Raw genomic sequence first — 27,583 nt, 5'->3', positions numbered from 1 at the left:
TTAAGGTCTAGAGGATGCAGTAACCAGTTTTCTTGAACTACATTCAGCACCGCCCCAATCGGCCTTTTCCTGCCCGGAGCTGCAAGTTCCATGAGTCTAAGAAAATGCAGAGTAGTGTTTTCTTTTAGCTGGAGAGCACAGTTTCTGACAATTGTTCTGCTTTTATGTCCCTTGCAAATCAGTTTAAAGTTTCCTATCTGCATCAGCAGGGAGCTCTATCTTGCAGTAGCCTGTGTCATGTGTGCAAGGACTGAGCAGCGCATACCGATACGTGCTCTGACAAGAAGCAAGTGAGCCAACCCTTTCCGAAAGGCCAGCAAATGCTGGCAGTTTCACAGTGCTGGTAGCAGTTCCTATCCGTGTTTTTCCCCACGGATGACCGGGTGACAACTCTATGCTTTCCTCTGAGCATTTTAATTCTGCTCCAGCTCTCAGCCTGAAGCAACGAGAAGAGCAAAGGATATTCTCTGCGTGTCAAGGCTGACTCAAGATAAAAGATATTTATTTGAGGGAGGACCTTGTGTCATAGGGAAGCTTACTGTCTTCATGCAAGTACGTCCAGCAAGCAAGTCTCGGGTGTACATTCATCTCCACCCCCCAAGAGCAAACTCCCTATCTTACATGGAAGAGACAAACGTATCTGGAGTGCTTGAATCGGACCCTTCCATCAGAAGCTCTCAAATACCTTTTTAGGCCATGAAATCTCAGCGTTAAGCACCAGGAGCAGGAAGGGCTGCAGGCCACAAAGCTGAAAACATAAGAATCTCCAGGACCTCTCCACTCCACTGTTTACAAAACACAGGATGGTAATATCCAGCAAAGCATACAAAGTATGTTTTCTGATTTCCTCCTTTCTCAATTTTCCTGCAAGTATCACGTAGAAAAAAAAACGCTAAAAATCTGCAGAAGGAAGCCTTCAACATGCTTCTGTACTACTTAAAGCCAAGCCAAGCCAGAACCTTTTGAGAGAGCCTTTAGATTGATTTCTTAGGAAGAAAAAAAAAAGGGGGGGCAAAACTAATTTGTGATTAGAAGGCACAAAGATGTTCAGTCAGATGGAAGCATTCCTGAAAAGCGAGGGGAAAACTACCCAATCAATTCATTCAGCTGCCCTAAAGGGTAAACAGCAAACTTGAGCACAGTGACTGTTACTAACAGCTTGTCCAAAAGCGGCTGTTTTTTGTAGTTATCTTCTTACTTGTGAAATCTGATGAACTAAAAAAATATGTCTGATGGTCTCTGACACCAAAGTAAAGTGGACAAAAAGAAGATGGGGTCACTTAGTGCTATTGCTCCCAATGTGAGGTTCAGGTCCCTCACTCAGAAGAAACTCACTGAAAAAGGTTGTTTCACCTGGTAGTGGACACTGAAGAAATTAAAACAAAAGAGGCTTTCTGGGTTTTGAATTTACCCCAAAGGTATACATCTCAGCATTCACAAAACTTTACTTAGCAGCCCATAAAAACCTCCTTTTTAAACCGGTCTGTCAGTAAAGCAGGTTTCTGGAGTTGTCAAAATGTCTTAAAAAGACAAAACCAAAGCCATTTTTTTACATAGGGAAAGCTCCTTTTTCAATACCGGGACCTTGTGTAAGGTGAAGGCTACGTATGCCTTCTGTCTGTAGCTGTGAGCTGTGGCATGCATGTTGCCAAGCAGAAGGCAATTCCTTTTCCCCCCTCGCTTTTCCTGAGAAGATATTCCTTCTCCCTACCTGCCCCAAAAGCAGATGACAAAACCTCCCTCTCTTCTGCAACTTGCAGAGCTGCCTTGGCCCATGAATATTTTTTGCCTCTAAAAAGCATTTAAGATAGTTTAATTGGGCTTTTAGTTTCAGGTGGTTGTAAGTAGGAGGCTAGGGAGCTGTTAACTTGCAGTAGAAGTTGTGGAAGGATTGGCGTCTGGGATAAAGGACCCTTAGTAAGGAGCTTTGGTTTGTGTTCCCCTTTCCAACACAGGCCTCTGGGGACCACAGTGCGTAAGTCGGGAAGGGCAAAGGCCCATGGGCTTTTTGGAGGAGAGCTTTCTCCAGTAGTTTCCCAGCCATAAAAATTCCTGCTGCTCCTCGCTGAGAGCACGATAGGTTTTCCTTTACGCTTCGCTTAGGGTAATGAATAATCCCGATTCACATCAGCAGGGATGATGGCAGGGTGCTTTGAAGGATTAGTCGGCTTGTATCTGTAAACAGTCCAAGATTTACCAACCCTCAAGCTGCAAATGGCGAGGGGAAAACCCGAAACTAAAAAACCTTCTGAAGATCCATCACCCCATGGACTCAGAAAGGATATGCTCCCTCCTCACAGTTGTCATCTTTATTCCTAGACTTTTCCCTCAAGCAGACCTGCTGGAATGGGAGTCAGGCAGCAGCGCTGCTGGTTTGATCCCGAGATCGCTATTTTTGACACGGACGCTTTTAACCATCAGTGTCACAAGCAAGCCTCGACTTGCTTTCAGCAGCGAGGTAACGAGCGAAAAACCCTCCTCTTCCTCTCTTTTGGCTTTACTGTCACTGTTGTGCTCAAAGTGGAAGTTCCACTTTCCCCAACCTGTTTAGTTTTGACAAAAAAGGGAGAAGTATTTAATTTCTCTGCTGTTAGCACAGACAATCTGAGCACTTTTGTTAACAGGACTGTGTTGTAAATCTGTGAAATCTGCCTGCAGACAACGTATGCACAGTGTTAACTCTAAAATATGCACCTACACCACAGACTTCATATCCCAAGAAATCTGCAGATAGATTCCTATAACCCTTTTAAGCTCATTTTATATACCTTTCTCAGAAAAAACATAAAGCTCCTTTACAGGCAGGCAGAATGTGAAAGACAATAAACCATCTAGCTAAATGCTAAGCATAAACAGCTACAATGCTCTGCAATCATAAAACACCATTAATCATTTACATCAGGAAATGCCAAAGTAAGGGTGAACACACACAACCTTATCTGTTCCTTGTGTACACACGCAGGTTACAAGCTTTACTTAAATTACTTGTGTGCGTGACATGCAACGGCTAAATGGCGTTCTGTTCCTCGGCCTTGGGCGCTGACTTCGTGCAGCTTCAAAAATCTTTGTGTTCACTGACTGCCTGTGAGTTGTAGCTAAAATTGTTTGGAGCTGCTGCTGCTTAATCTTGGCTCATTTTTATCAGTGCTGGTTCAACGCTTCCCCTTGAAAGGGATAAAACTTGTTTCCTGGAGAACACCATATAATGCATTTCTGCTTATATAAAGCATTTCTGCTGAACTTTAATCATACTTTCAATGACCACCTCTTGAGCCCTGCAAGGAAAGCTCTCTGGTAGTGTCTGAACACTGTGAAGTTACTTCTTGATCCTCTGTAGGGAGATGTGCAAGCAACTGCAAAAGTCATTCTTCTAAAGAGGATTCCAGAGCAACTTTTCTGGAGAGATGTTCTTCCAGTGCTCTCCCTTATTCAGGGTCATTTCAGTTTAGTTTTTTTTGTGGGGTTTTTGATGGATATTTTTTCTTGTTTTCAACTCTGAGAGGAGTTTTTTCCCTAAAAACAGACACCGTGTCACGTCCAGTACCTTGCCATTACAGGACGTGTCATAAAGCCCTTTTCTGAAGTTACCAAGCTTCAAAGAAAGCCAGTCAGCATGTTCAGCTAAAGGCCTTACACAGTCCTCTCTGCGCCCCGCTCTGAGATCTGTTCCAAGGCACTCCTGAAAGAGGCTCAAATGGACCCAGTCAATCCTGTGCACACCAACTCTTTTACCATCTCCTGTGGGATAGTTCAAAGTTTACTTTGTCCCTCCCCTTGTTCAATCTTTTTCGGGGGGGAGGGGGAGTGTCTTGCAGTGGGAGGTACATGTGTGAAGTTTGCTGACATGGAGCTGAGATGCACAAGCCTTTTAAGATGGGGAAGGAGAGCTAGAGAACTCCAGAAATGTCACCAGCTAAAGATTCTGATAAAGAAACATCCTAAATCTCTTATCATTAAGGGTGAGATGGAGAAGTTGTACAGACAAGTCTCTGAAACCCAAAGAATGAATCAAAAGGTGAAGTCACACAGTACTGCCACTGCTGATCTAAGATTCAACAGTTCTAAAACACGTGAGCACCCTGCAGCCTTCATGTCCTGTTTTGTTTGTTTATTTACTGTCAGGTAAGTGAGCAAAACAGGCTCAGCACAGGGTCCGATGTGTGGCAGGGCTGGCAGCAAAGAAGCACTTCCCCTTCTGGCACCAGCAAAGTTCTGTCAGCTCAGCTGGGATAGCTGCACCACCAAAACAGCTTGCTGCATGTTTTGACATGCACCTTAACCGATAACCTGACAAATGGAGGAGAATGCACAGCTCTTGGATTTAGTCACAATTTCTACGCAGCTTTCAGAAGCGATGGAAGACCTGACAGCCAGGCGTCCTGAGCAAGGTAAGTGCAGCATTAAAGCCGGCTTGCTCCCCTGGCTTCAGCCACCAGTGGTGCACAGGGGACATAGACAAATGCAGAGGAGAGCTATCTATCTCTTTACGGCGCTAGCAAATCTGCTCGAGACAGGAGAAACGCTCTGTTAAACTGAAAAAAGCGAGCAACAAGCCCCCAAGCCTCGATTACAGGCTATCATCAAGAGCGCCACACAATTTGGGAAAAAAAAAATATTACAAGAGGCTTAGCATTTAAGTAGCAAATCCACAGCAAATCCTCCTGAATCTAAATATGCCCAAGACATACTTTAACTTATTTTTTCAAGTTTTCTCAAATGCCGCCTTACGCTCCCAAACAACTAGAAACACTGTTGCATTCGCTTTCTCAGTATTCTGCAAATCAGGTTACATCCAGTGCCTCGAGTGCCCTTTTGGCATCCCAAAAGCTCTTTCCAACAAATAGTAAGCAAGCCATTTATTTGTATTTATCTCCCGTTTTAAACTCAAGTAACCCAAAAGTGTCCAACAGACTAAAGCTGATCTAAGCAGTATTTTTTTTTGCAGTTATATAAAGTTGGCTCTAAAATTATGCATATTACTGATGCATAATTTTATCGCTTAAAACCAGAACGGCATCAGAAAGGTTTTAATAAGAAAAAAGAAATACATCTCCCTATTTGTGCACATGGACTCTGAACAAAAGACAGTGGCTGCTGCAATCTACCTAAATGTAAGTTTTTCTTCTCCATGTTTTACATTTCAATTAAGAAAATATTTACCCCAGTGTGGAAATTAAATCATTTTTCTCCAGTGATGTCTTTTCATTTCGCTGCCAGACTCCACACACACCTTGGGATCACTTTCTGGCTTATTTCTTGTAAAACTGGTGTGAAAGCTAAATATCATTGTGCTTGGCAAAATTGGCCAAAAGCCTGCCTTGCTCTTTGCAGAAACCAGATTGTTAACGAAAAATAACCACAGTCCACATGGAAAAAAAAAATAATAATCCCGTCTTATCACACAAAATGGAAGTTTTATAAACACCTTCGGATGGAAAGGAAACAAGCAGCAGCCGTAAGATCACTTACTTCCACAAGATAATTCCCACTGCAAACGTGACCGAGCTGCTACGGACCGTGGATGGGAAGAGGAGAGCCACACGTAGAAAATACACCCTGACCAGTCGTCCCTTCCAAGCCAGGCAAATAAATGTCCGATTACACTACATCCCTGGCAGCACGGTGCTTTACTGGCAGCAGCACTGCCACCAGGATAGGGAAAAACACCCTTTAAAAACGAAAACAAGCTATATCAGTAAAAGTGCACTTTTGCAGATAACTGCTTCTACAGCTGGGGCTTCTGCTGGCACAGCTATGTCAGTCACGGGTCACACTTCGTCACAGCGCTCGCAGACAGAGCTGTGCCAGCAGAAGTTTGCCATATAGACCTGGTGGGAAACTCAACAGCGACTAAAATGAATCTGCAAAGTTTGGTGGTTTTCACGCTGCTGCCAAACTAAGTTTTTCTAACACTCTGAGGATGGGTAGTCTTACTCCTGTGCTGCTGACGCGTTAGGATCTCTGCTTCCAAGGACAGAAGAAACCTAAACTTAGCTCAGGAATGTGGCAATACCCATCAGCAATTTACATTGTATTTTATCCTTCAATTAAATACACAAACTGAATTAGAAAGAGCCCCTGTAGGAAGAAAAGATAAAACAGAATAAATTAAATTTTGCTGTACTTTAGCACTCGGACTAGACTGCACTTCCTTTTAATAGTAAGAAAAGAACAAAACTGAAAGTGTTTAACAGGATTTGTTTAGCAGACAGCAAAGCACTGCACAATTCCCACTGTTCAGTTAGACAGAACAGTCAAACTGTAATCATCTTTGAAGACAGCGGGCAAGGAGATTTAACGCCCAAGTTGACGCTCGAACAGAAGTTGGATGAATCGACACGATACTGCGGGTCGTGTGTACGGCGATGTTATCGTTATTCCAGAGCGTGGAGCAGCAAGATGTCAGAAGCGCGCGCTGCCAATCTGCTCTAGAGCAAAATTACAAAATCAAGCTGTAAATAAACTCCCACCACCCTCCGTGGAGGAAAAGCAAGCTACAGGCAAGTGCTTCGGTGCCTCTGAATCCGCTGGCGTTCAATAATGAATAAAGCCGTCTGAAGCGCAGGGCAGTGGAAAGGAGAAGGGCTACGTACAGGAAGTCAGGTCAGGCTGTGGCGCCTGCACGCAGCACAAAGTAAACCTCAAATGTAAAGGTTTACTTTGCCTTTTTTCACTTTGCTTTTACTGCCTTTACCTTTTGTGAGGTATCGCTAGCAGGTCACCATACCTAAAGCGGGCTGCGTTTCGGAAGACTGACATTTGGCAGTGACTGACATTTGGCAGTACAAATTTCACCATCGCTTCCTATTTTGATAGGGAGAAGGGAGAAATAAAATTACTGACACTGCTGTGCTTGTAAAGGCCATGTTGCACCTTCGTCAGAGCTTTCTGGCCCTCCAAACTGGGATACAACTTCTAGGAATTACTTGGGTTGTGTTTCAGGGAAGACTATGTCATTAGAAATATTGTACTTTTTTTTTTTTTTAGAAAAAAAAAAAGCACCGGGGCAAAAACATCCCAAAGGAATGGCAGAGGCTAAATATAGGCACATTATCATCACTTTCATTATCAGCCACGTCTACGCGCACAAGAAGTATAACCGTGAGCAACTTCAGGATGAGCTGTCTTGCCCTCCAGGTTAGTTTTAGGTTGCGGGGGAGCACGTTTGTGCTTGGCTGAGCAGCGGAGCATCACAGAGAGGGATGGCACAGCTATGAATTTAGTTGTAGCAAACTCCCCTCACTTCAAGAAGGCCATCTACAATTCTTATCAGCAGGCCAGCTCGAGAGAAGTTGTAACTCCCCAAAGCAAATATTTAGCCTATTTGAAGTTTCAAAAATGGCCTGATAAAGGCTACTCGTCTAAAGATTTCAGAAGGTTAGATAAAACTTGCTGTGGCCACAAAACGGCAGAAAGCAACCGAGCCCTCCGCCATGTTTACCAAGAGTACTTAAGTTTAAAAAGCAAGCCCCAAACTGTTAGAAAAACTCAGTGTTTCGGTCCATTATTTTATTTGCAAGCACTACCACCTGAGCTTGAAGCCCAGCTTTTCTTGCAGGTGACATTCCTGCCACCTTCCTCGTACAGGACTGCTGCGAACCACTGGGAAAAAACAGTGAGATCTGCACCTCCCCAAAAACACCCTCGCCAGCCCCGCTGGCGGGTCACCCACGGCGCCAGGCGAAGGTCCCATCACGGGATGATGGCCAGCCCGGAGGGGATTGGGGCCAAGCACTCGCGTTCGCCCCACGGCCAGAGTTCGCCCCACGGCTGGGGTCTGCCCCACGGCCGGGGTTCGCCCCACTGCTGCTGCCCTCAGCCGAGGCTACAGGGTGAGCCTGGCACCCTGAAAAGCAGCTCAGGGGGGGCGGCTGCCAAAGCCGCCGCGGCCCAGCCTCCGGGGATCCCCTACCGCCGGGCCCGGGACCCCCGCTCGCCCCTCACACCCCGGCCCCTCCGGGGACGGGGGGGGGGGGGCTATTCCCCTCCCGGCTGACCCTCGCCGGGCATTTGCCTGCAGCCCCCCGCCCCCCGCCTGTGTAGACGGATCCGTGTGTCCGTGAGGGCGCGGAGTGAGCGGCTGCGAGGCGGCCCAGGCCGCGGCTGCCGCCCCGGGTGCTGGCCCCGGTGCTGGCGGGGCGGCGGCGGGACCCGACATGGCGGCTCTGGCCCGCTCCCCCTCTCCCCGCCCCGCCAGGCCCCGTCGGGCCGCGGGCACTCACCTGCATCCGGCGCGGCGGGGCGGCGGGGCCGGCGGCGGCAGGGCGGCGGGGCGGCGGCGGCGGGCAGCAACGACATGCAGGCGGCGGCCCGCCGGGGAGCGGTGCCGGGCCGGGGACGGAGCCGCGGGGCCGGGGTGGCCGGGGCGGCGGCGGCGGCGGCGGGGAGGAGCGGGCCGGAGCTCGGGCGGCGCGGAGGGCGGAGGAGACGGAGGCGGGCGCGGGGAGGCGGGAGGCGGTGGCGGCGGGAGGCGGGCGGTGCCGGAGCCGTCGAGGCGGGGGGACCTCAGGCACCGCTCACAGACTCGCACACGCCGGGCCCTGTCACCTCCCGGAGCCGGTGTCAACACCTGCCCGGGGCGGGGAACGACGCACCACCAGCCCGGGGGGACACAGGTAGGTCCCCGAAACGCCCGATGGCGGGAAGACGCCCCGTTTTTACCTCATGGTTTTGTTTGCGGCAGCTAGCAGAGGAGGCGGTTGTCGTCGGGAGGGCCTGTGGCACCCCATGGGACATGGCTAGGGGTTGGGGAAGACTTCTGGGGGGCTGCTTGTCCTCCAAATTATGGAGGCAAGGTGGTGAGTACGGGGCTGCTCACCCTCCGGGGCTGGGAGAGCGGGAGAGGGAAATGGCAGACGCTGTGTTCAGCTTGGGATTTGAGGGTGCAGACGTCTCCTCTTCGGTGTTGGTCACATTTGTTTCTCCGCAGACAGCAGTTCCTTTTCTGGGAAATCTTTTCGGGCACCCAAATTTCAGTTGTACAGACCCGTGTGAGATGGGAGATGCTCTTCTGGGCAGCTGAAGCAAGGAAGCGCAGGTAAATGTCACTCTGGCATTAAAGCCCATCTTCTCTCTGACGCACCAAAATCCTTTTGGTGGCCATTTCCACGTTCAATGAGGAGGAACATGGGCCTACCGTGAGGGAAAGATGGATTGAAAAATAAAATAAAAGCAGCAGCCAGCAGCGGGGAGGCATGTAGGTCTTTGCACGCTGACCTGTGGGACTGCCGAGGTGGGAAAATGGTGCTGGGGAAAAAAAAAAGCATCAGAGGTGCAGGGAGGCGTCTGAGGGAGCAGCAGGCAAATGGGCAGGGGCACAAGAGGTAGCACTTGAGAGCTTTTTTATTCGCACTTGCTCTCTGCTGCAGCTGCCTGGACTCATGCTGGACCGAAAAAGCTCACTTATGCTCAGAGAGCGGGAGGTGCAGAAGGAGGTTCTGTGATAGAGCAAGGGGTTTTGATAGGAGCTGTTCTTCCAAGCAAGTGAGTAATCGGGAATGGGTGCACGTTAACCATGAGCCTGTATTTCCCTCCCAGGGCCAAAATCCACGATCCACAGCAGCGACCTTGCATCTAACAAATTGGAAGCTCACAAGAAGATTGAGGAGTCATGGAGGAAGACCGTAAAGGATGCAGGTTGTTACCTGGCCACAGGTGCATATTAAACCGAGTCACATGGTGAGTCTTGTATTGCCACCACTATAGGAGAATGCCCATCTGAAAAGAACCGTGTCTCTCAAACCCGCTCTGCCTTTTAGATTCATGCTTTCTCACTCTTTGCTGAGACTTTTTAACCGAGGAGGTTTTTTTTTTCTCTCCTCGTGTCACCCTCACAGCTCCCTGTCCCAATCCTTTCCCGGGACACTGAGGGTATAGTTACAGTGGACGAACACGTTAACTGGTTTTGTTATGACTCGTTTTACATATGCGTGTATGTCTGATTTTAAAAGTAACAATTCTAGTTCAAGAGGCTCCCTGACGTATTGGGGAATGCCAGGTGAGATGTAAACATCCTTCGCAGCGCCCGTGGTCCCTATGGAGACAAAAGCTGCTGTTTCTGCAGAAAGTTTGAATCACCTTGCGCCACAAGAAAACATGTAGTGTCATGGCTAGTCAGGTGTTTTACAAGTATTTCCGAACAAACCAACGAACGAGATGGGCCTGAGTTGGGAGTTTCGAGCAGGAAGGACTTGATTGAATTTAGAGAATATTCTTGGACACAGGTTTATCAGGGAGGGGAACGGAACTGCAGGAGTTGGCATGTTTCTAGTCAAAAGCACATCAGTGCGGAATAAAACGGCCCCCTTTAACGAGCATGCATATAGCAAGAGACAGGATTATGTAGTTTATGGCATGTGTCCGAACAGCTTAGGACCTGGTTAAACAAAGTGCACTTATAGATGGATGCTGCTTCACGAGTAGCTTTGTAGACCGGGCGGATCTTTTCCCAACCCATTTGCAAGGGAACACGTGTGAGGGCAGCCAGAAAATCTTTCTTGAATTACTTGGGACTCGCAGCAAAAAAACCGTTAAGAGTGAAACGGCCGACGTTCACCCCGCGGAGGTTTCTTTCAGGGGGTTTCTGAGGGGAGCGGCTCTGGCTGCCCACAGGAGATGCCGCCATGTTGGGTCTCTCTGACCCAGGCCCTGCCCGCTTAACGCCTGCGGGAGGGTGGGGGTGGGTGTCATTTTTGTTCGCAGGGCTGCGAGAACAAGCCGGGTTTGAACCGAGGCCGCCTTTCAGGCCCCGGGAACGCCCCCCTCAGCGGGCACCGGACGCAAGGCGGGAAGGGGGACCCACGGAACGGCGGGACTTGGTGGTGGCGGGTGGGGGGACGGCGGGAGGGGGGCACCAGTGCGGCGCTTCCGGCCGCCGCCGGAAATGGCCGGGCCCGCCCGAAGCCGGAACGGTTCTTCACGGAGGGGGACGTTTTCCGCGCTGCACCGTGGCCGCTCTGCAAGATGGCGGCGTCTGCTGGCCGCTGCTTGTGGAGAGGTGAAGGGGCTTCGTCGTCTCTCTCCCCGACGGGAAAGCGCGGGCGTTGGCTACCGGCTTTTTCTCTGTGTCGCGGGGCAGGGGGCGACCCTGAAGGGCGGTGGGGCCTGGGCTGGCGGGGCGTCCCCGGGGAGGTGAAGGAGGCCGGGGCGCTTGTTTGAAGCGGTATTTGCCTTTTCCCTCGCAGTGCTGGCCCCGCGTCGCGGGTGGGTCTTCCCCGGGCTCGACCAGCGCCTCGCCGCCGCCCCCGCCTTGGGGAGCGCCGCGCCACCCTCCCGGCCCTACGCTGCGGCAGCCAAGTGAGTGCGTCTCCTTCCACCCGAAGCAGCTCTTTTGGCCTCCGGGTGTCCTGGGGAGCGCGGGGGGGGACGCTCTGTGGTGTTTTCACTGTGTTGCTCTAACAACCGAGCTGGCCTCGATGGTGGCCCGCTAGCTGCTAGAGAAACAACCCTGGAGAGAGAAGGTCTGAGCAGCTGGCCTGGCGGGAAGTGCTTTCTGTTACTCTTGTAATGAGTGTAACGGTTATGGGGAAAGATATACTTGATATTTTTGGTTTGTGCATTTGGAGGGTATGGCTGGATTACAGTCTAAGGAGTGCTGTCAGCATGAAAGCTGGTGAGCTTATGGAATTGGTTTCAAACAGTTCCTCTTCTTGCTTCAGGTTGCTTTTTATTGTTTAATTTGTTGGCTCTTTAATATCATGGCCTAAGTAGGAGAAGTAAAAATTACCTCTGTGTACAGAACAGTGAAGCATGCTGTATGCCAAGTGTTGTGAATTGTTGTGGAGTCTTTAATCATTGTTAGTAGAGGAATGAGGTATCTAGCTATTACTTTATTTTTTTTTTCCTTGATTTGAGAGCCTTTGAAAGTAGGTGGTAGAATAAGGGTTGGGGCTAATGTTTGTTAATTGCATGCAAAATTATACAGGAAAGGGAAGAGAAACCTTTTGTGAAAGGTGGGACTGCTGTCATAATAATAAGAAGAAAAACCCTACACATGTGGCTCCTTCTGATGGCCAGGAAGGTGTGTGGAATTGGTATGGTTTGGAAGCAGCTCTGGCACAGTGCCTGCTACCTGCCTGTGTGAAGGCAAGACCCATACAAGTTGGTGTTTTATCTTGATGTGGGTTTACCTTGATACAGTAGGAGGTCATTAACTTCGTTCCATGCCGTGCAAATGTGGCTACATTGTTTGAGGAGCTTAACTGCCTACAGAGCTTTTGATTTCTGATTGTTTAATTTCTGTCTTTGCCACCTGAGACAAGTAACTGGGTTGAATTTAGGGAGGGTGTTCATCTTTGTATAGAACCTTCCTTATTAACTAATTGTTAGTTAATAAGTGACACATGATAGTGTCTACTTGTTTCTCTTGGAGCATATGCCAGACTCTTCAGTTGATGATCTAATAATATTTTTTGTTTGTCGTAGAACTGCAAAAAAAGGTTCACAACAGACCAAGCAGGAGGAAACAAAAAAGAAACAAGTAACTAGGAGGCGGCCGCTGATGAGCAAGCCCGTGGACGATGTATACTTGACATGGCATTACAAGCGGCCGTCCTATGATGTGGAGGAGGCTGTGGGTATGCTAAAGAAATTTCAGGAACTGGATTTTACTTACCCCAAACAGTATGTCTATATCAACGTATTCCTAGATATGGCACTACAGAAGAAGGTAGGTTGGAAGCGTATACAAACTTTGGTACTTTTTTTTCTTCTTTTTAACATGGGAAGCCTGTGTTTTAAGTGCAGGGCAGATGCTGCTATCAGCCTTCTCGTCTGCCTCTTGCAATTCCTCTGATGGTCAGAATAATGTGTGCTTTTGCAGGTGGCTTTGTGCCTTTATACATGCGTAACTATTAAATGTCCCTCGTACTCCTGAGGTGAAGATAACACAGTTGAGGGTTTTGGAAACAGGCTATTATGTGACTAAGATCCGTGTCTGGACAGAACTGATCAAGCTTTACATCTGTTTGGGCTTTCCACTTAAAGATGTGTTGCCGAAATCATGTGTGTGTGTTGTTCTGGGATGGTTGTTACAAGAAGTGTAAAGACAAGCTTCTTCCTGCCTCTGTCCTTCACCTTGTTTTGAGGTTTTTTTTTTAGTAGTTTTAGTGTTCTTTGAAAGTATGCTATTGTTTGTCTGCCTGTGATGTTTTTGATTTAAAGGCATCTAGCCCAGTTTAGTCTTCCCCTAAAACTCCTTGTGCTTCCCCCATAAGTAGAAAACAGGCCACTTCAGAGTTAGTTTCTTCGCATGTGTGACTAAATAACCCTTTGGTTTTCTAGCTCTAAGAGCCCCCTAGTACACAAGTTGATGCTTAAAGAAAAGCAGAGCTTTTGCTCCTGCTTTCAGTGGCGATTTGACATTCTTAAGGCTTGGCGAGAGACACATTTCTTGCTGAAGGTTTGCATTGGCCATTGCATCAGAAAAATCGTTCGGATAATCTGCAACTACAGCACCTCAGTGTTGGTTATTGACTGCACCGGAGCCTGGTAGCAATTCTACACCGGAGTTGCTGATGTCCTTTCTCTTGGGAAAACTGCAGCATAATTAATTCGTGTCTCTTAAGTTTAGATTTGAGCATATACTGGACATAAAAAAGCAGTCAAAACTTACGCATTGTGCTTGTTTTGTTATGGCCTCTGTGCAAGAAAATTGTGGGTAAGGTTGCTATTTAGGGGGCCAGCTCCATGCAGTTGTGTAATTTCCCTTAATATTTCTCTTTCTTTACTAATCAGAAAAAAGTGGATCCATTTGCCAGCACTGTTCTTCTTCCATATCGCTTTACAGATGAAACGAATAAGGTCTTGGTTTTCACAGAGGTGGGTAAGCCTGAATTACTTGATGTATAAATTTTCTGTATCTAGCATGCTCTTACAACACAACTAATTCCTGTGCAAGTACTATACCTTTTATTGAGAAGACTCTGAATGCTTTACAGAACTCTTAAGTCTGTCTAGGATTCATCTTCAGCAGCATCTTAATGTATTAAGAAGCATCTTAGAGGATTTCCTTCATCTTCATGGGTTTATGTATATGTAGATTATTCTAGCAGTTCTCTTAGAGGCTAGACATCTGCATAGATGTGACTAAGGAAGAGGTGATTAAAGATCACTTGGAGAGTGAAACCTTTGTCACCTTTTTGTAATACGGGCAGATGGTATGGTGTAGCAACCATGTTCACCCTGCTGTCTTAAGCCTCAGTAGGCAGAGCAGGTTAGAAGTGGGTGTTATTCGTGGTAACTTGTGCTGTGACAGGATACCTTTGGGGAAGGAGGGGAAAGTAACTTCTCCCAAGAACCCTAAACAACTTAATAGCCCTCTGCCCCAAACCATTTGTCTGCTCTCCTAGGTGTTCACTAATGTGAAATGGTGTGGAGAGTGGTTGTAGCATCTGTATGAGACTAGTTTCAGCCTCTGCTGCTGTCCTTTGCCAGGTAATCATTCTAACAGAATAGACCTACGTATATCTGTATGAGATTATTCTGGAGAACTGCCATGGGTTTAGTTCACTACCCTTTGGGCTTAGTTTTTGTGAAATTTTCTACCCGAGCTGCAAGGTGAGAACCCTCTTACAGAACAGAGGGCTGACAAAAGACCCGAGCAGGCCAGGTTCTTTGAAGCTGTATCTCACAACTTTCTCTCTTCACTCAGATTCATTTGGGATAAGAGATTCCCTGCCTTGTGAAGGTGTGTAAGTGAAAAAAGGTTGAGTGACTGAAACACTTGCTAGTACTTTTAGATGGGAGTGTGGAGCTGTTCAGTTTATTCTTGGGAGGAAAAGTTGATTCAGGCTTTGAGTTGTGAATATCTGCTTCTATCAAAAGCTTGAGCCGAAGTTTTTACAAAAATGATGCCTTTTGCCTTTCTGTATTTCAGACTATTGAAAGCAAAATGTTGCAGAGGATAGATGAGGGTAACTTCTAAATGCTCTTTGAAGCCAAAGTTTAATAGCACTTTCAGAAGTTGAGTAGCCTTATTTTACAGTGGCTTTTAGTAGCAAGTTCTGTGCTTCTCTTTAGGCTTGGAGTAAGATGCTGGCTCCATCCAGTGGATGGTTTGTTGTAGTTTCGAGAGGATGGAGGTGGGAGAGAAAGGGCTTTTGATAGAGCTCCTCAGCAAATGGGATGGACTTTTCTCCTTCTCCAGTAGAAGTGGACTAAAGACTTGACTATTGCTTCTTGTTGGGACCTGGAGTGGAGTTGCTGCTCCTATGTTAAATCACTAGTGCTAGATATTTTTTTGGTCTTTCATTGCCTTAAACCATTCTTTCCTTCTTAACTTGTAAATAGCCTGTTTTTATACCCTATCCAGTGCTGTTGATGCAGACTAATTGGTAGTACAGGTGCTACTGATTTTTTTTTTTTCTCTCAACAGGATGAGCAAGAAGCTGAAATAGCTCGAGAGAATGGAGCTGCTGTTGTGGGAGGAGTTGAATTAGTCAAATGGGTATTTATTTAATTTTTTAAGAATTGTATAATTATCCTAACTTGAACAGTGATAGGGTGGGACAAGCAACCTCATGTCCAGGAAACTCTGCCTTGAAGTTAGCAGCCAATAAGAAGAGTGAGAGATGGGTTTCTGTGCTTGGACATGCTTGTAGGTTGACTTGTGTACTGAGGTAATTTATTGTATTCCTAAATATATTTAATTGGTTTTATTGCAGATTTTAGAAGATGAAATCCATGTGGACTTCTATGTAGCTGTTCCTGCAATAATGCCAAAGCTAATACCACTGAGGAACAAACTACGACGAAAATACCCAAGCACAAGAAAAAGTAAGAAGCAATTCTTTCTTAAAAAATCTCAAGTACTGAACAAGATTTAACTCTAGAGGTGACACTGAAAGTTCTTTGATGAGGATATATAATTACGTTGAGTATTAAACTGTATGTGAGTGAACCATTTGTTTTGTCTTAGTTTTAGAGATCTAGAACTGTGCTGTTCTCCTACAGCAGGCAAAGGTGGGATTAGAATCAAGAGAAGTTTGCCTACTAGTTGCCTCTATGCTTATTAGTCCAGATGCACCATAATAGTATGGTGGAGCTACCCAGGAAGATGGAAATTACTTGAAAAAAACGTATTCACTGAGACAGTTGTGTTGTCAAACTGTTGTGTGGTTGTTTGGATCCTGTCTACCTGACTGCTACTGCTCCTTCTGCCTGTTCAATACTACTCAACAAGGGAGTTATTTACACTTTTCCTTAAATGTACACAGCCTGCTCCCTTACCTGTGTGGTCTCTCCTTTTTAATAATGCACAAGACATTTCCTTTTCAGGTCAGGCTTTCACAGCAACAAACATCAGTCTCTCAGTACTCTTGTCCTCCCTTGGTGACTTATGTTAGCTATGTGTCAGGGGTCTATTTCAAATATAAAAAAAAAAGGCTATTTTTCAAACATAGAGCCTGTGCCTGCTGTGTGAAGCACTGGTTCTTGAACCCTATGTTTACTCCTCTACTCCAGCTGCCTTAATGTTTTACAAGCTGCAGGCAGAATTTTTAGGCTTCTAAACATTTGAGACAAACCTGTCGAAAACATTGTGACAGAATAGTCCAGATCATTTTTGGAACAAATGAAAGCTGTATTATGTCATTAGGTACGTACTTGGTTTGTAGCTTATCCAGGGCCAATTTTTCTTGGAGCCATCAAAAGATGTGTGGGAGGAGCAATGCTTGTATTTGAAGCAATTAAGTGATGCTGTAAATCTGAGCCTCAGATAAGAAACAGCTGTCTTGACTTGTGGGAATGGCTGGGTTGGGCCAGTGTGGTGCAGGTAGTGTGCAACCTTGCTATTACATAGTTGTAGGCTTTGTTTTTAAGGAAGACTTGGAGCTTCTTCTAAACCTGACTTGATAGGTTTTGGTCTTTCAAGCTGCTTTAATTGCATTAGGTAATAAAGCTTTGTTATTTATATATATATATAAACGGTTCTTCATTTGAAGTGAAGCCTTTTATGTTTCCTACGGTATTAGCTGTTCATGTCTGCTGATTAATGAGACAGAAATGATTTATGTAGTGTGTGTGAGGACGTTATTGTCTTGCCCATGAAACTGCATTTTTGATTGGGGTTTATCTGCCTTAATTGAAAGACTTGAATTCTCTCTTCACTAATATCTATCTTGGCCACACTAATAAGCATTACTCAGGCAGCCTTTTTGTCTTTTTTTTTTAAATTAGATTCCCTGGGCCATGATATTCCCAAAATGCTGCAGTTCTTCAGAGAATGTCTTGAGTACACAGTAGAAGATGAGCGTGTAATCAAGACAAGAATAGCAAGGGTAAGTTGTATCTAGGTTTTTAAGTTTACTCTGCTGAGCAGAACTGAAGTTAATATTAAAAGAAGAGAAAAAACATGGGTTTAGTCTGTGTGTTCCCAAGATTTTTAACCCTGTTCTTTAACTGACCTCTGAAGTAAATGGAACTCTTGCTGTTTGTTGTGTGACACCTTCAGCTGATGTGAGTCCTCTATGTTGTTAATGTGTGTGGTGATAGAGGATGGCTCTGCTAAAACTGAGAGCAAGGCTTACCTGATGCTAAGAAGTTATAAATGCCAATGGACAAAATAGAATGAAAAAGGTACTATTCTTAGTAATCTTCTTGTGAGTCAACGTGTTAACATGGGCTTCCCTTTCCTCCTGCCTTCCCCAGCACTCTTCTGTGAGTAAAATAAAGCTTATTTGTTTGGGTTTTTTTTTAAGTAAATAAACTATGCATTGTAAGTCCATGGTCAATATGCACAGGTGGATCAAAAAGTGTTTGCTTTAACCTAATAGACTCATTTAAATATGTTAACTTCAGTTCTGAACTGGAGCAAAAAGCAAGAACTGTTTGCATTACCCCTGAAATAGAAAATTAATTCGTGCTTTGCTGCCATATAAGAAATTTGGTTATATTACATATCTCTTCTCTCACATTTTTTTTAGGCTCTTAATGTGTTTCTAAATTTATTTTCCCTGCTTCAGACTGTATGTTTTGTTTTCATTCTGGTTTTGATTTTTGATTTTTAATTTTCCTTTAACTGATACTGGTACAGAAAGGAAGTGTGCAAGATGCCTAACCCCTGAAGCTTTGTCTGGTGGTGTTTCAAGATAAGCAAGTTTGTTGATTCTGGCTAGCTGCTCTGTGGTGTGCATGTGGATTTCAAGGGCTTGCTCATCCGTACGATACTCAAAACTGAGGTTCTTGGGACTATTCTGCTGAAGTGGTTATATATTGTGCTTTGCTACAGGCAGGAAGTATCTTTAGCTGTTTAATGAACTGTGTGAAATGCCTCAAATCCATAGATGAGTCTTGGTTTCAAGTATTGTGACTGTACTCTTTGCTCGCTTCATACTGTAGGTCAGCCTAAAAAGTACCTGCAAATTAAACTTGCTGTAAAGTTTGTGCTTGTATAGTAAAGAAGAAGAATCGGGCTTTTAATAAAGGTGAATGAAGAACTCTGATGTCTTGACAGTATTTAATGTGATTGCAGTTGGTTCTGCTTAGTGTAGCATAGTGCAGCTGTGGGTGGAGTTTCTGAAGCTAAAACCATGTCCTGTTGCTGATGTAAGATGTTGGGGTTACAGATTACCTTAGGTTCTGTGTCTGGGCAGCTCAGCCCTGCAGTTTCATGGCACTACAGAAGATTTGGTGCCACAGAGATGTCACTCTACAGGTGAACAGTAGGTTCTTTTGAGTGACTCTTGGATCAGAAACAGTATGATGAGGGTTTACTTACAGAAACTTAATGTCAGCTCCGTGACGGAGGTGATTCTAACACTGCGCACATGGCGTGACACACTCTGTCACACTGTTGTGTGTTGAGTTGTGTGCAGAGGGATGACTCGGTGGTTATGGCTTGTGTAAAATGTCTCCACCCTCTGTAGCTACTATCCTTTACCTGACCTAGTTTTCCTTACTGCTTCTGCAGCGACACTGGAAGGAGATTGAGTGCAGGCAGGGCTCTGGGAGGCTGTGAGAGCCGTGAGTGGTTTTGCATATCTGCTCACCACTAAATCAAGAGCTTTTAAAACTTAAATCTTGTCAGTGAGAAAATAGTAATTTATGAATTACACAGGAATGTGAAGATCTATTGCTGTATTCCAGACAGTAGTGTAGATGTTTCTGGGAGTCTGCCAAGCTGGCATTTCTCAAAGAGATGTTTTTCCCTTTAGTGCTGCTGTCTCATGTTGCCTGTTAGTTATGGCCAGTGGCTTGATGTAATGCTGCACTCCCACATAAGTGAGCAGCCTCAGTGGTGTTTTCATAGTAGTAGCTGGGATGTCTTTGAAAAGCCCAGAAGTTGGCAGCAGTTAAGTTGAATTAGTAGACCTGAAGTTGTGAAACTGAGAAAGTAAAATGTTCTTTTAAGACATGGAGCTTAAGGCAGAAGGGAGACAAATGAGGACGCTCGGGCGCTCTCCTTTGGAATCAAGCTACCTGCAGAGGGCAGCTCACAGTTACTTATTTCAGGGTTTTGACGCCAGTCATTGGTTCAGAGAGGGTGCTGTTGATCACTACAAAATTTTCTTTTTCCAAGGTTGGAGCTGTCCTTAGAGAAGTCAGAGGCCAAGTGTGACCAGGAAGGAATTTCTGGTGTACTTTCCTGTCTGTTCAGAGAGCTGCCTGCGAAATGGTTCTTCTATGGAAAAGAGTAAGGTGGTTTCAGGAGGCAAGACTTCAAGGTTTGTTCAGAAGGATGTGTTCTCTGGGAAGAGACACGTTTCCAGGAGCACTGTTTTATTCACAGGGTTAGAGGTGTGGAGAGATGTGTACTGAATCAGAGATCTCTCAAACTTGGTACACAGAACATAAGGTGTGTGGAAATGAGAGTTAAGGCAGGAAGCAAAAATGCCAGTTTGCAGTAGAAGCGTCAGCCTCCTTTGGCTGTTGATGGGATTGAAGGCTCAAAGCATCACTGGCCTTTGAAACAGAAAAGACTAAATGGATCCTTAGCTTTGAATCCCTTAAAGCGGGGGAAAGTCCTGCAGTTGAGGAAGAGCTGTTAACTCTTGCTGTTTCGAACGCTTTAGAGTTGAAATATGCTTATTGGAGGATGAAGGGAATAATGCAAAGAGCGTAGGTTGTAACAGTTGTCTTTTGTTAGCTGCTGGAGCTGTTCTGTATTTGAGATCTCATGGAAAGGCTTGCTGGCCTGCGATGCTATTTCTAAATGGTTCTGACTGTTGACAAGTCCAGGATGAGAGATGTTCAGCCTTCAGTTACGTACCTCAGCAAAAGCTGGAGGTGTTGCACAGCTCCTGATGGGATGTACTGGACTGTACCTGAGTAATGTCTTTCTAGTAGTCTCGTACTGGCAGAAGGCTTGAATTTGGAACAAAATGGGACCAAGGATGTGGAAGAAGTTGTAGAGAGTTAAGCTAGGGGATAGGAAATATCCCTTTACAATAGGGGTATTTAATGCCTACTTTTTTTTATTTTCTGTAGATTGAATGGGGCTGTTACCTTAGAAATGGACCTGGCTTGAGTGCCAGGTGAGAAAATGCTGTCTGCATGGTCTATGTTGTTATGGATTCCTACACAGAGCTCTGGTTTGTCATGTATTCTGACCTTCTCTCAAGAGCTGTAGTAGGGGACTTGGAGTAGATTTCATTAATTTATTTTTTTTTCACCTCAGATACCACAACTGTAAGCCCAGTTAAGGTACTCTGAGAACTGACTTAGCTTTCTGGGTGAATGGTCAGCAGGCAGCCCAGGTCTCTTAAATGCCATGAGAAAAAGCCATAAAAATTCCTGTTCCATTTTTGCAATGGGTAGTCTTTAATGACTGCCTTGTCCTATTAGAGTGGCTTTTGATGTAGTATGTAGCAGAAGTCACTTTTTGGGTTTGTATGATAGATGAGTCCGTTGCAGGTTAAGATGGACATGTACATGTGTGGTCGGTGCATGACCTGAACTTAAGAGCTGTCAGCTATGGGTGGGTTTTTTGCTAGGTAGTGAAACTATTGTAAAACAGGCTATAAACTGAAGAAATTGATAGAAATTCCCATCAAGAAACCTTTCTCTATTAGCTTTATTTTGATTCCATTCATTTTCTGTTGCTCAGTCTTTCCTTTTTGATGTATAAATTATATGTACTGAATACTTCATTTGATTTACATTCTCTCTTGTTTGCTGGTTCCCAGATGTTAAGTATCTTACATAGCAGTCATGCATGTCTCAAATCACACCTCTCCCCTGCACCCAGGAACAGGACTTTCTTTCTTGTCTGGTGTGGTGTAGAAGATGAGTTAGCCTCACTCTCTGTAACCTTTGCATCTGCAGGACTTTGCCATCTCGCTCTTTTTGGAGGGAGGTTGTTCGTGCTCTTGAACTTGAATGTCTGAAACGCGAAACACGGGGCTCCTTTCTCTGCGTGCCCTACTTGATCCCATGCGGTGTGCACGCTCCATTCTGCTTCTACCATGTAGAACAGCTTTGCTGTGTCTGTTGGTGGGTTTTCTTGCTGGCTAGTTTCTAGCTTTATTTTCCTGCCCTCTGATTCTTAAGGCATTGAGTTAAATAGCTGACAAAAATCTTGACTTGCAGAGTGTTAATGATTCTGTGTTAATTATTACTTGGTTTTCTACCAAGTGTTTCTGCCCTGCCATGACTGCTGTTCCCTACATGTGTGTTAAGTTCGAACTGCCTGGTAGTTAAGTCTGCAGTAGTTTCAGTGATCTGAATGGTCTCTTAATACAATTCTCTAAATAGAGTTTAGAAAAGCAGTTCTGTGTTTAAAGCTAGTGTTTTAATAGCAGGGCATCTTTGTGTTCTTCATTTGCATATTTAGCCAGCAAATAGCTGAGTGGCTCTGCTGTGTATTCAATTGCAGTCTTCTAAAGATCCCTGAGAAGACAGAAGCATGGAGGCCTCATGAATCATGTTTTAAACATGGTCTGTTTTGGTGAAACTTGTGCAATGATGAATAGGCAATTTCCCACTAGGCAGCAGAGCTTGTGGGAGGTCCTTTTAAAGACAAATGTAATGTTTTGGGGTGTGGGTTTTTTTTTTTTTAAAGAAACACAAAACCAAACAAAACCCAAATAACTTCCCTGAACCTTTTAGCAGCATCTTGTGCTGCTCTAGAGAGAAGCTTCTTAAACAAGATAGGTAATAATTCATTTCTGTGTTTTGGTTGTAGTATAGATGGTCATTTTTTTGTGGTTAGGTTGTATTTATATAAAGTGGACAGGAAAGTGATTTACAGCTGCTTCCTCTGCAGGCATGGTTGCTCTCTAGGAAGGCTCAGGACTTAAAGATACTTGGCTCTCACTGCACTTGATCTGAACAGAGTAGCTTGCACAGCCTTGAAGATCTAGTCCAGAGTACTTCTGTCAGTTTGGCGAAGGTTGGAATGGAACTAAATATCCAAGTGCTGATGCACAGTGGCTGTGTAAATACAAGGATTTGCTGTGGAGTACTTACTTGGAAGCTGGAATATTTGTTTGGATGTGGAGGCTATTTTGAAATACTTAGAACCCTCAGAGCATTACCTGTCTTTGTTATGCAGCTGTTGGCATCTCAAGTGAATTACAGTATGTGATCTCTTGGGATGTGTCATGGTATCTGACTGAATGCAAGTCACGCTGTCCTGTTTTCCTGTCTTAACAAATACAGAATGTTAACTAATGGCTTCATATTCTGAGATGGGTCTTGTCTCATAATGTGTTGTTCTTCTAAACCTTTATAAGATGTTGTATCTTGTTTAGAACAACTTGCAAATTCTGTCTCTTGTGACTGCTTCTAGGCTCTGTTACGGACGATGAATGCCAAGCAGCTCACTGAAATGGTACAATTGAAGGTTCGCTAAAGACCTGAACTTAGTGTAAGGTTTGGAAGCAAACACTATTTAAACCTTCATGTCAAGTATAATTTGGAATTAGTTATTACCAATGAATGTTTTGTTAAATGGTTCTGAGTATTCCTTTCTTCTGAATGCAGTACTGCATGGTGACTGTGTCAATGAAGTGGAATGCTCAGCATTAACAAACAGACTTTTCAGTTTGTTAATTTATGAATGATTAAGCACGTTGCGATCAGCATAACAATGATAAAGACAAATGTGTTCTGGCCTCTGTAGCAGAGGAACTGCTTTTGGATTGTAAGTCTGCCAGAAGAGCATGAAGAGGTATTAACGGACTAGATCTGGGAGGAGAGTAGTCAAGTATAACAGTATTTCTATTGTGGTGTAACGTATACATTTACAGATCAGTGAGGTATTAATAGAATCTGCTCATGCTACATTGGGAGGTGGTAGAGAGGAAGAGGGGGCCTCAGTGATACCTGTGTGCTCCCCTGAAACAGTTAATCCTGTGAGAAAGATGCTATTTTTAATTATTTAGCTGAAAACTGTAGAAAAAGAACTCTTTATCTAGACAAAAAAAAAAGACACGTGAATGATGTGGGTGAGAGCAGACAGCAAATTAAATAAAGCATAGCAGCGCATTATAGCAACTGAACAGTTAGTCTGAGAAATGCACATTAAGCTCTCCAGGAGCTGAGAGGTCGGTCCTGGTGTCAGGTTGGAGTGTCTGTTTATCATGAGTTACCTGTTCTTGAAGAGAGTACAGATGAGATGAGTAGCAGTTGTGACTTAAAGTGATTGGTATAGGAGGGAACATGGAGGTAATAATTTTTTGGCATGTTAGTTCACTTCCAAGTAACTGTGGTTTGTCCAGCAAGAATCACCTATGTGTCTGAAGTGAGGTGTTTTTAAGTGCTCCCTTAGATTAGGACACTGGGCAGAAGGAGGAGCTGTCAGTCTACAGTTCTTGTTGGAAGGTCAAAAACACTATAGATGGGAACTGGGGTCTGTAAAAAGGGCATATACAGAACTGGTATATGTTTAAAGCTCAATGCTTCTGTGCACTTTATGTAGAAAGGAGAAATTCCGTGTAATATGTTAAAATGGGAAAGAAAAGGGAAAGAAACTTTATAATTTCAGAATTACTCATTTGGTTCTGTTCATTAGCATTCTGAATGCCTTCAATTGTAGATCCTTGTGTATGTGGTGTGATCTGTTTTGTCGTCTTTGACAGCTACTTCTTGAAGCTTCTTTGCTCAAATACTTTATTTTAAGGTGATTTTTGTGGAAACACTTGTACACACGTTGTTTTTTAAGACTACTTACCTCCTTAAGGCTATGTGGTGTTTCAGAGCAGTGTGAATTTAATGTCATGAGTAGAAATACGGAGAGTAATGATGAGCATATAACCATGTACGAAATACTTTTTTCTCAGAGTCATTTGGACAAGGCTGTTAATGGGATTTGTAACTCCTTAACAGAGAACACAGAGAAACAAAATCTATCCAAATGTAGAATAAACATGTACCCAGTGCTTTCAGATTTATTAATCTAGATTTTAAGTATCACCGTGACTAACTTTGCGTTACCCCCTTTCAGCTGGATATGCCGACTGAGCAGATAGTTGCCAATCTAAAAACAGTTATCCACGATATCTGCACATTCAAGCCGTCGACTTACGGTGAGTAGCTGTACTTCTAATGTGGTAGTTGAAGTTAAAGCAAACAAAATTAAGAAATTAATGTTCTTTACTGGGTTGTTGTTAAATGACCTTGCTGCTTTGTCTGCCTTGGGATGGGAGAAAGGAGCAGTTGGGCAACTTGGTAAAATGAGGCCTGAGAACTTGACAGCCTCTGAGGGCACAAATAGTGTCTGCTCTTCTTGATGTGAACTCTCATTACAAAAAGTAAATTTGCAGGTGTGATGCTTAAGTAGCCATACAGGGAGATCCTTATGAGACACGGAGGTCTTCAGCATCTGTGTGCATTGGTTTTACCCTGTTGACGTGACCCTGTTGTGGCTCAATGCAAAGAATCTGAACCTGGAATCCACCTGCAGTTGCCTTAGTTAAAACCTGTGCTTTGGTTAACATCTAGTCTGGTTAGCTATGCTGTTTGAAGGTATACCACCTTTTATTCTTTAGTGCTCCAAGGGAAAAGCTGTTTGTTTGTTTTTTAATTACTTGGTAAAAGGATCAGGTTACAAAGGAGTAAAGGTGTGAATTCTGTGTGTTGTTCCTGTGGGTTCTGCTCACTGTTCTGAGCAAAGAGTGTAAACAACTAATATGCTATCTGCTCTTCATCATAATGAAGCACAAATGTCATCTGCTTAGCTGGAGTGGAAATGGTGATTTATGAACATAATTTTATGGCAGAATAACCTTATTTAAGCTAAGAAAACAACTTTCTATATTAATATTGGCTTAATGTCTGCAAAAAGAATTACCTTGCATCTCTTGCGGTGATGCTGTTAATAGTAACTACTGTACAGAGAACAGACCACAAAAAGCCAAGTACGTGTGCCTTTAGAAGCATTTCAGCCCAAATAAAAAGTATAAGGAGTTGGTTGAGTTTTAAATAGAAGTAAACAAAAGCAGAAAGTGGTGACAGCTTTGTCCTTAATGAGTTTCTATGTGAACTGCACCAAGCTAGTTAAGTAAGGGTAAACTCTTCTGACCTTATAGAATAGAATCATAGAATTGTTTAGGTTGCAGAAGACCCTTGAGATAGAGTCCAACCACTAACGTGGCATTGCGAAGTCCACCACTAACCCGTGTCACTAAGCACCGCATCTACACGTCTTTGGAATACTTGCAGGGATGGTGACTCCACCACTTCCCTGGGCAGCCTGTTCAAATGCTTGAGGACTCTTTTGGTGAAGAAGTCTTCCCTAATGTCCAGTGTAAACCTCCCCTGGCGCAACCTGAGGCCATTTCCTATTGCTTGTTACTTGGGAGAAGAGACCGACCCCCACCTCACTCCAGCCTCCTTTCAGGTGGTTGCAGAGAGCGGTAAGGTCTCCCCCCTCAGTCTCCCCTTCTCCAGGCTGAACAACCCCAGTTCCTTCAGCCGCTCCTCATAAGATCTGTGCTCCAGACTCTTTACCAGCTTCTCTGGACGCGCTCCAGCACCTCAACGTCTGTGTTGTAGTGAGTGGCCCAAAACTGCACATAGTACTTGAGGTGCTGCCTCACCAGTGCCGAGTACAGGGTCATGATCACCTCCCTGCTCCTGCTGGCCACGCTATTGCTGATACAGGCCAGGATGCTGCTGGCCACCTTGGCCAGCTGGGCACACTGTGGGCTCATGGTCAGCTATTAGCTGATTTTTGTGGTATCAGGCTTCTTGTGGTGGGTCTCTTACTGGCTTGATGAAAAATATTTGCCGTTTATAGGAAGCAAAATTGATGATTAAGACCTCTTTACAGCAATGGAGTCCAGCTATGCTTGCTAACTGTCAGTCACTTAGACCAACTTAGTTACAGGTATCTATTCTTTAGTTCTGTTCAGACTTCCCATATGTAGTAGCATGTCTTCATGCAGTTAGGTAGTTATCGCTAAAATGGCATTCCTCCACGAGTCACTTGATCTAATGCAAGACTAAAAATACCAAAAAGACTAAAGTGTTCTCAGACTATAATATAGATCTATTTAATTTTCCGTAAAAAAATCTGACTGGGTTTGTAGTTCTTGTCAAAAGTTTCTTTCAGCATTTCGAGGGAGGATCCTGAATTAGGAGTGGTTTCTTTTGTGCCCTTAGTCATGTAGGAATATTTGGGTGCTCAACAAACTTCCCCCCTAGATCTTGCCAATCAGGATCGCTTCCCAAAGTGAGTTCACCTGTATTTCTTTTTTTTTTTTTTGGGAGCAGTGTACGTGCATGTGAAGCTTTACTTGTATGTTCTGAGGCCCAGGGGCACTGGTGATGCCAATAAGGTAGCCATCAAGTTAGGACCTTTTATGGCACCAGAGTGTGAATTGCATTTCAAACCCAATCTGCCAGGGTGGAGGTTAAACTCTCTGTGCTGAAGGGATGTGTCTGCATGTGTAGTTCTGATTCTGGTCATGTGTTTGCATTAGTAATAAGATAAATCAGCCTGGGGACATGAAGAGTAGTAGAGTGACCAAGTTGGTCGTGTTCTTTGTTTTCTAGGTCCTTTTGTGCAGAAGCTGGTTATTAGATCTTCAACCAGTGAAGGTTTGATGTTGAACCTCGATGGACTTCTACCTCAGGTGGAGGAAGAGGAAAAAGAATCAAAAAATGCAGAAGATAATGAAGAACAACATGTCCAAGACTCTGTTACTACCTGATGTCTTTCCTTGTACATCTGATGATCAAGCTTGGAAAGCAAATGGTGTCATTCAAATCATATTTTATGAAAAGAAAAAGTAAATCTGACTTGTGAATTTCAGTTTTAAATTCTGTGTAACAAGAAGTGGTGTCACAAAGATTAGTCTATTGTCAAAACTCAAGACATCTTAAATACCTTTTGTTGGTAGCTGAAAGCTCCCTAGTTTGCGTGTTTTGTTTTTCTTTTTCTTTGCACGTAACTGTTCTCACTTTAATAAAAGTAGTTCTGTAACTTCTGAGGTATTGCCATCCAACTTCCACCGTTGCAGCTGAAAGGCCAGCACATGTTAATACCCACGATGCTGGGTGCTTTATTCTGTTGAAGTTGCAGAATGTTCAATGCTTTTGTTGTCTTGACTCAGTCCTTCACAGAGCAACTCCTGCAGTTACTTGTGGAAAGCTGCTGTACAACTTGCCGATGAAGGAGACTAGTATTTGCTGTTCCATTTTT

The 27,583-nt window shown here is 44.5% G+C and overlaps 2 protein-coding genes across 2 annotated transcripts in view; one reads left to right on the top strand and one right to left on the bottom strand.

The window, feature by feature from the left end:
- The window catches only part of CNOT6L (CCR4-NOT transcription complex subunit 6 like), a 28,261-nt gene extending 22,761 nt beyond the window's left edge, over window positions 1-5,500 (bottom strand). The window contains exon 1 of the mRNA XM_009953270.2: window positions 5,470-5,500. The gene's annotated coding sequence lies outside the window, so the exon portion shown is untranslated. The remainder of the gene's footprint in view (window positions 1-5,469) is intronic.
- Window positions 5,501-10,962: 5,462 nt separating this feature from the next.
- MRPL1 (mitochondrial ribosomal protein L1) lies at window positions 10,963-27,368 on the top strand. Its single transcript, XM_086463932.1, has 9 exons — window positions 10,963-10,996; window positions 11,184-11,295; window positions 12,424-12,667; window positions 13,735-13,818; window positions 15,374-15,445; window positions 15,663-15,774; window positions 17,176-17,276; window positions 24,383-24,464; window positions 26,935-27,368. The coding sequence occupies exons 1-9, from the start codon at window positions 10,963-10,965 to the stop codon at window positions 27,090-27,092; spliced, it is 999 nt and encodes a 332-aa protein (XP_086320058.1). The 3' UTR covers window positions 27,093-27,368.
- The last annotated feature ends 215 nt before the right edge of the window (window positions 27,369-27,583 follow it).

This window comes from Leptosomus discolor, chromosome 4 (genome assembly GCF_034619465.1).
Source record: "Leptosomus discolor isolate bLepDis1 chromosome 4, bLepDis1.hap2, whole genome shotgun sequence".
In the NCBI taxonomy this organism is placed as follows: domain Eukaryota; kingdom Metazoa; phylum Chordata; class Aves; order Leptosomiformes; family Leptosomidae; genus Leptosomus; species Leptosomus discolor.
Note: the sequence above shows the minus strand (reverse complement) of the source record. Positions and strands in the feature narration are given on the sequence as shown.

Excerpts from the sequence above, each read along its gene's own strand:
- MRPL1 (XM_086463932.1), top strand. The coding sequence starts at position 10,963 with ATGGCGGCGTCTGCTGGCCGCTGCTTGTGGAGAG. Across the intron at positions 12,668-13,734 it reads ATATGGCACTACAGAAGAAG|AAAAAAGTGGATCCATTTGC; the intron begins GTAGGTTGGAAG and ends TTTACTAATCAG. Across the intron at positions 17,277-24,382 it reads TCAAGACAAGAATAGCAAGG|CTGGATATGCCGACTGAGCA; the intron begins GTAAGTTGTATC and ends ACCCCCTTTCAG.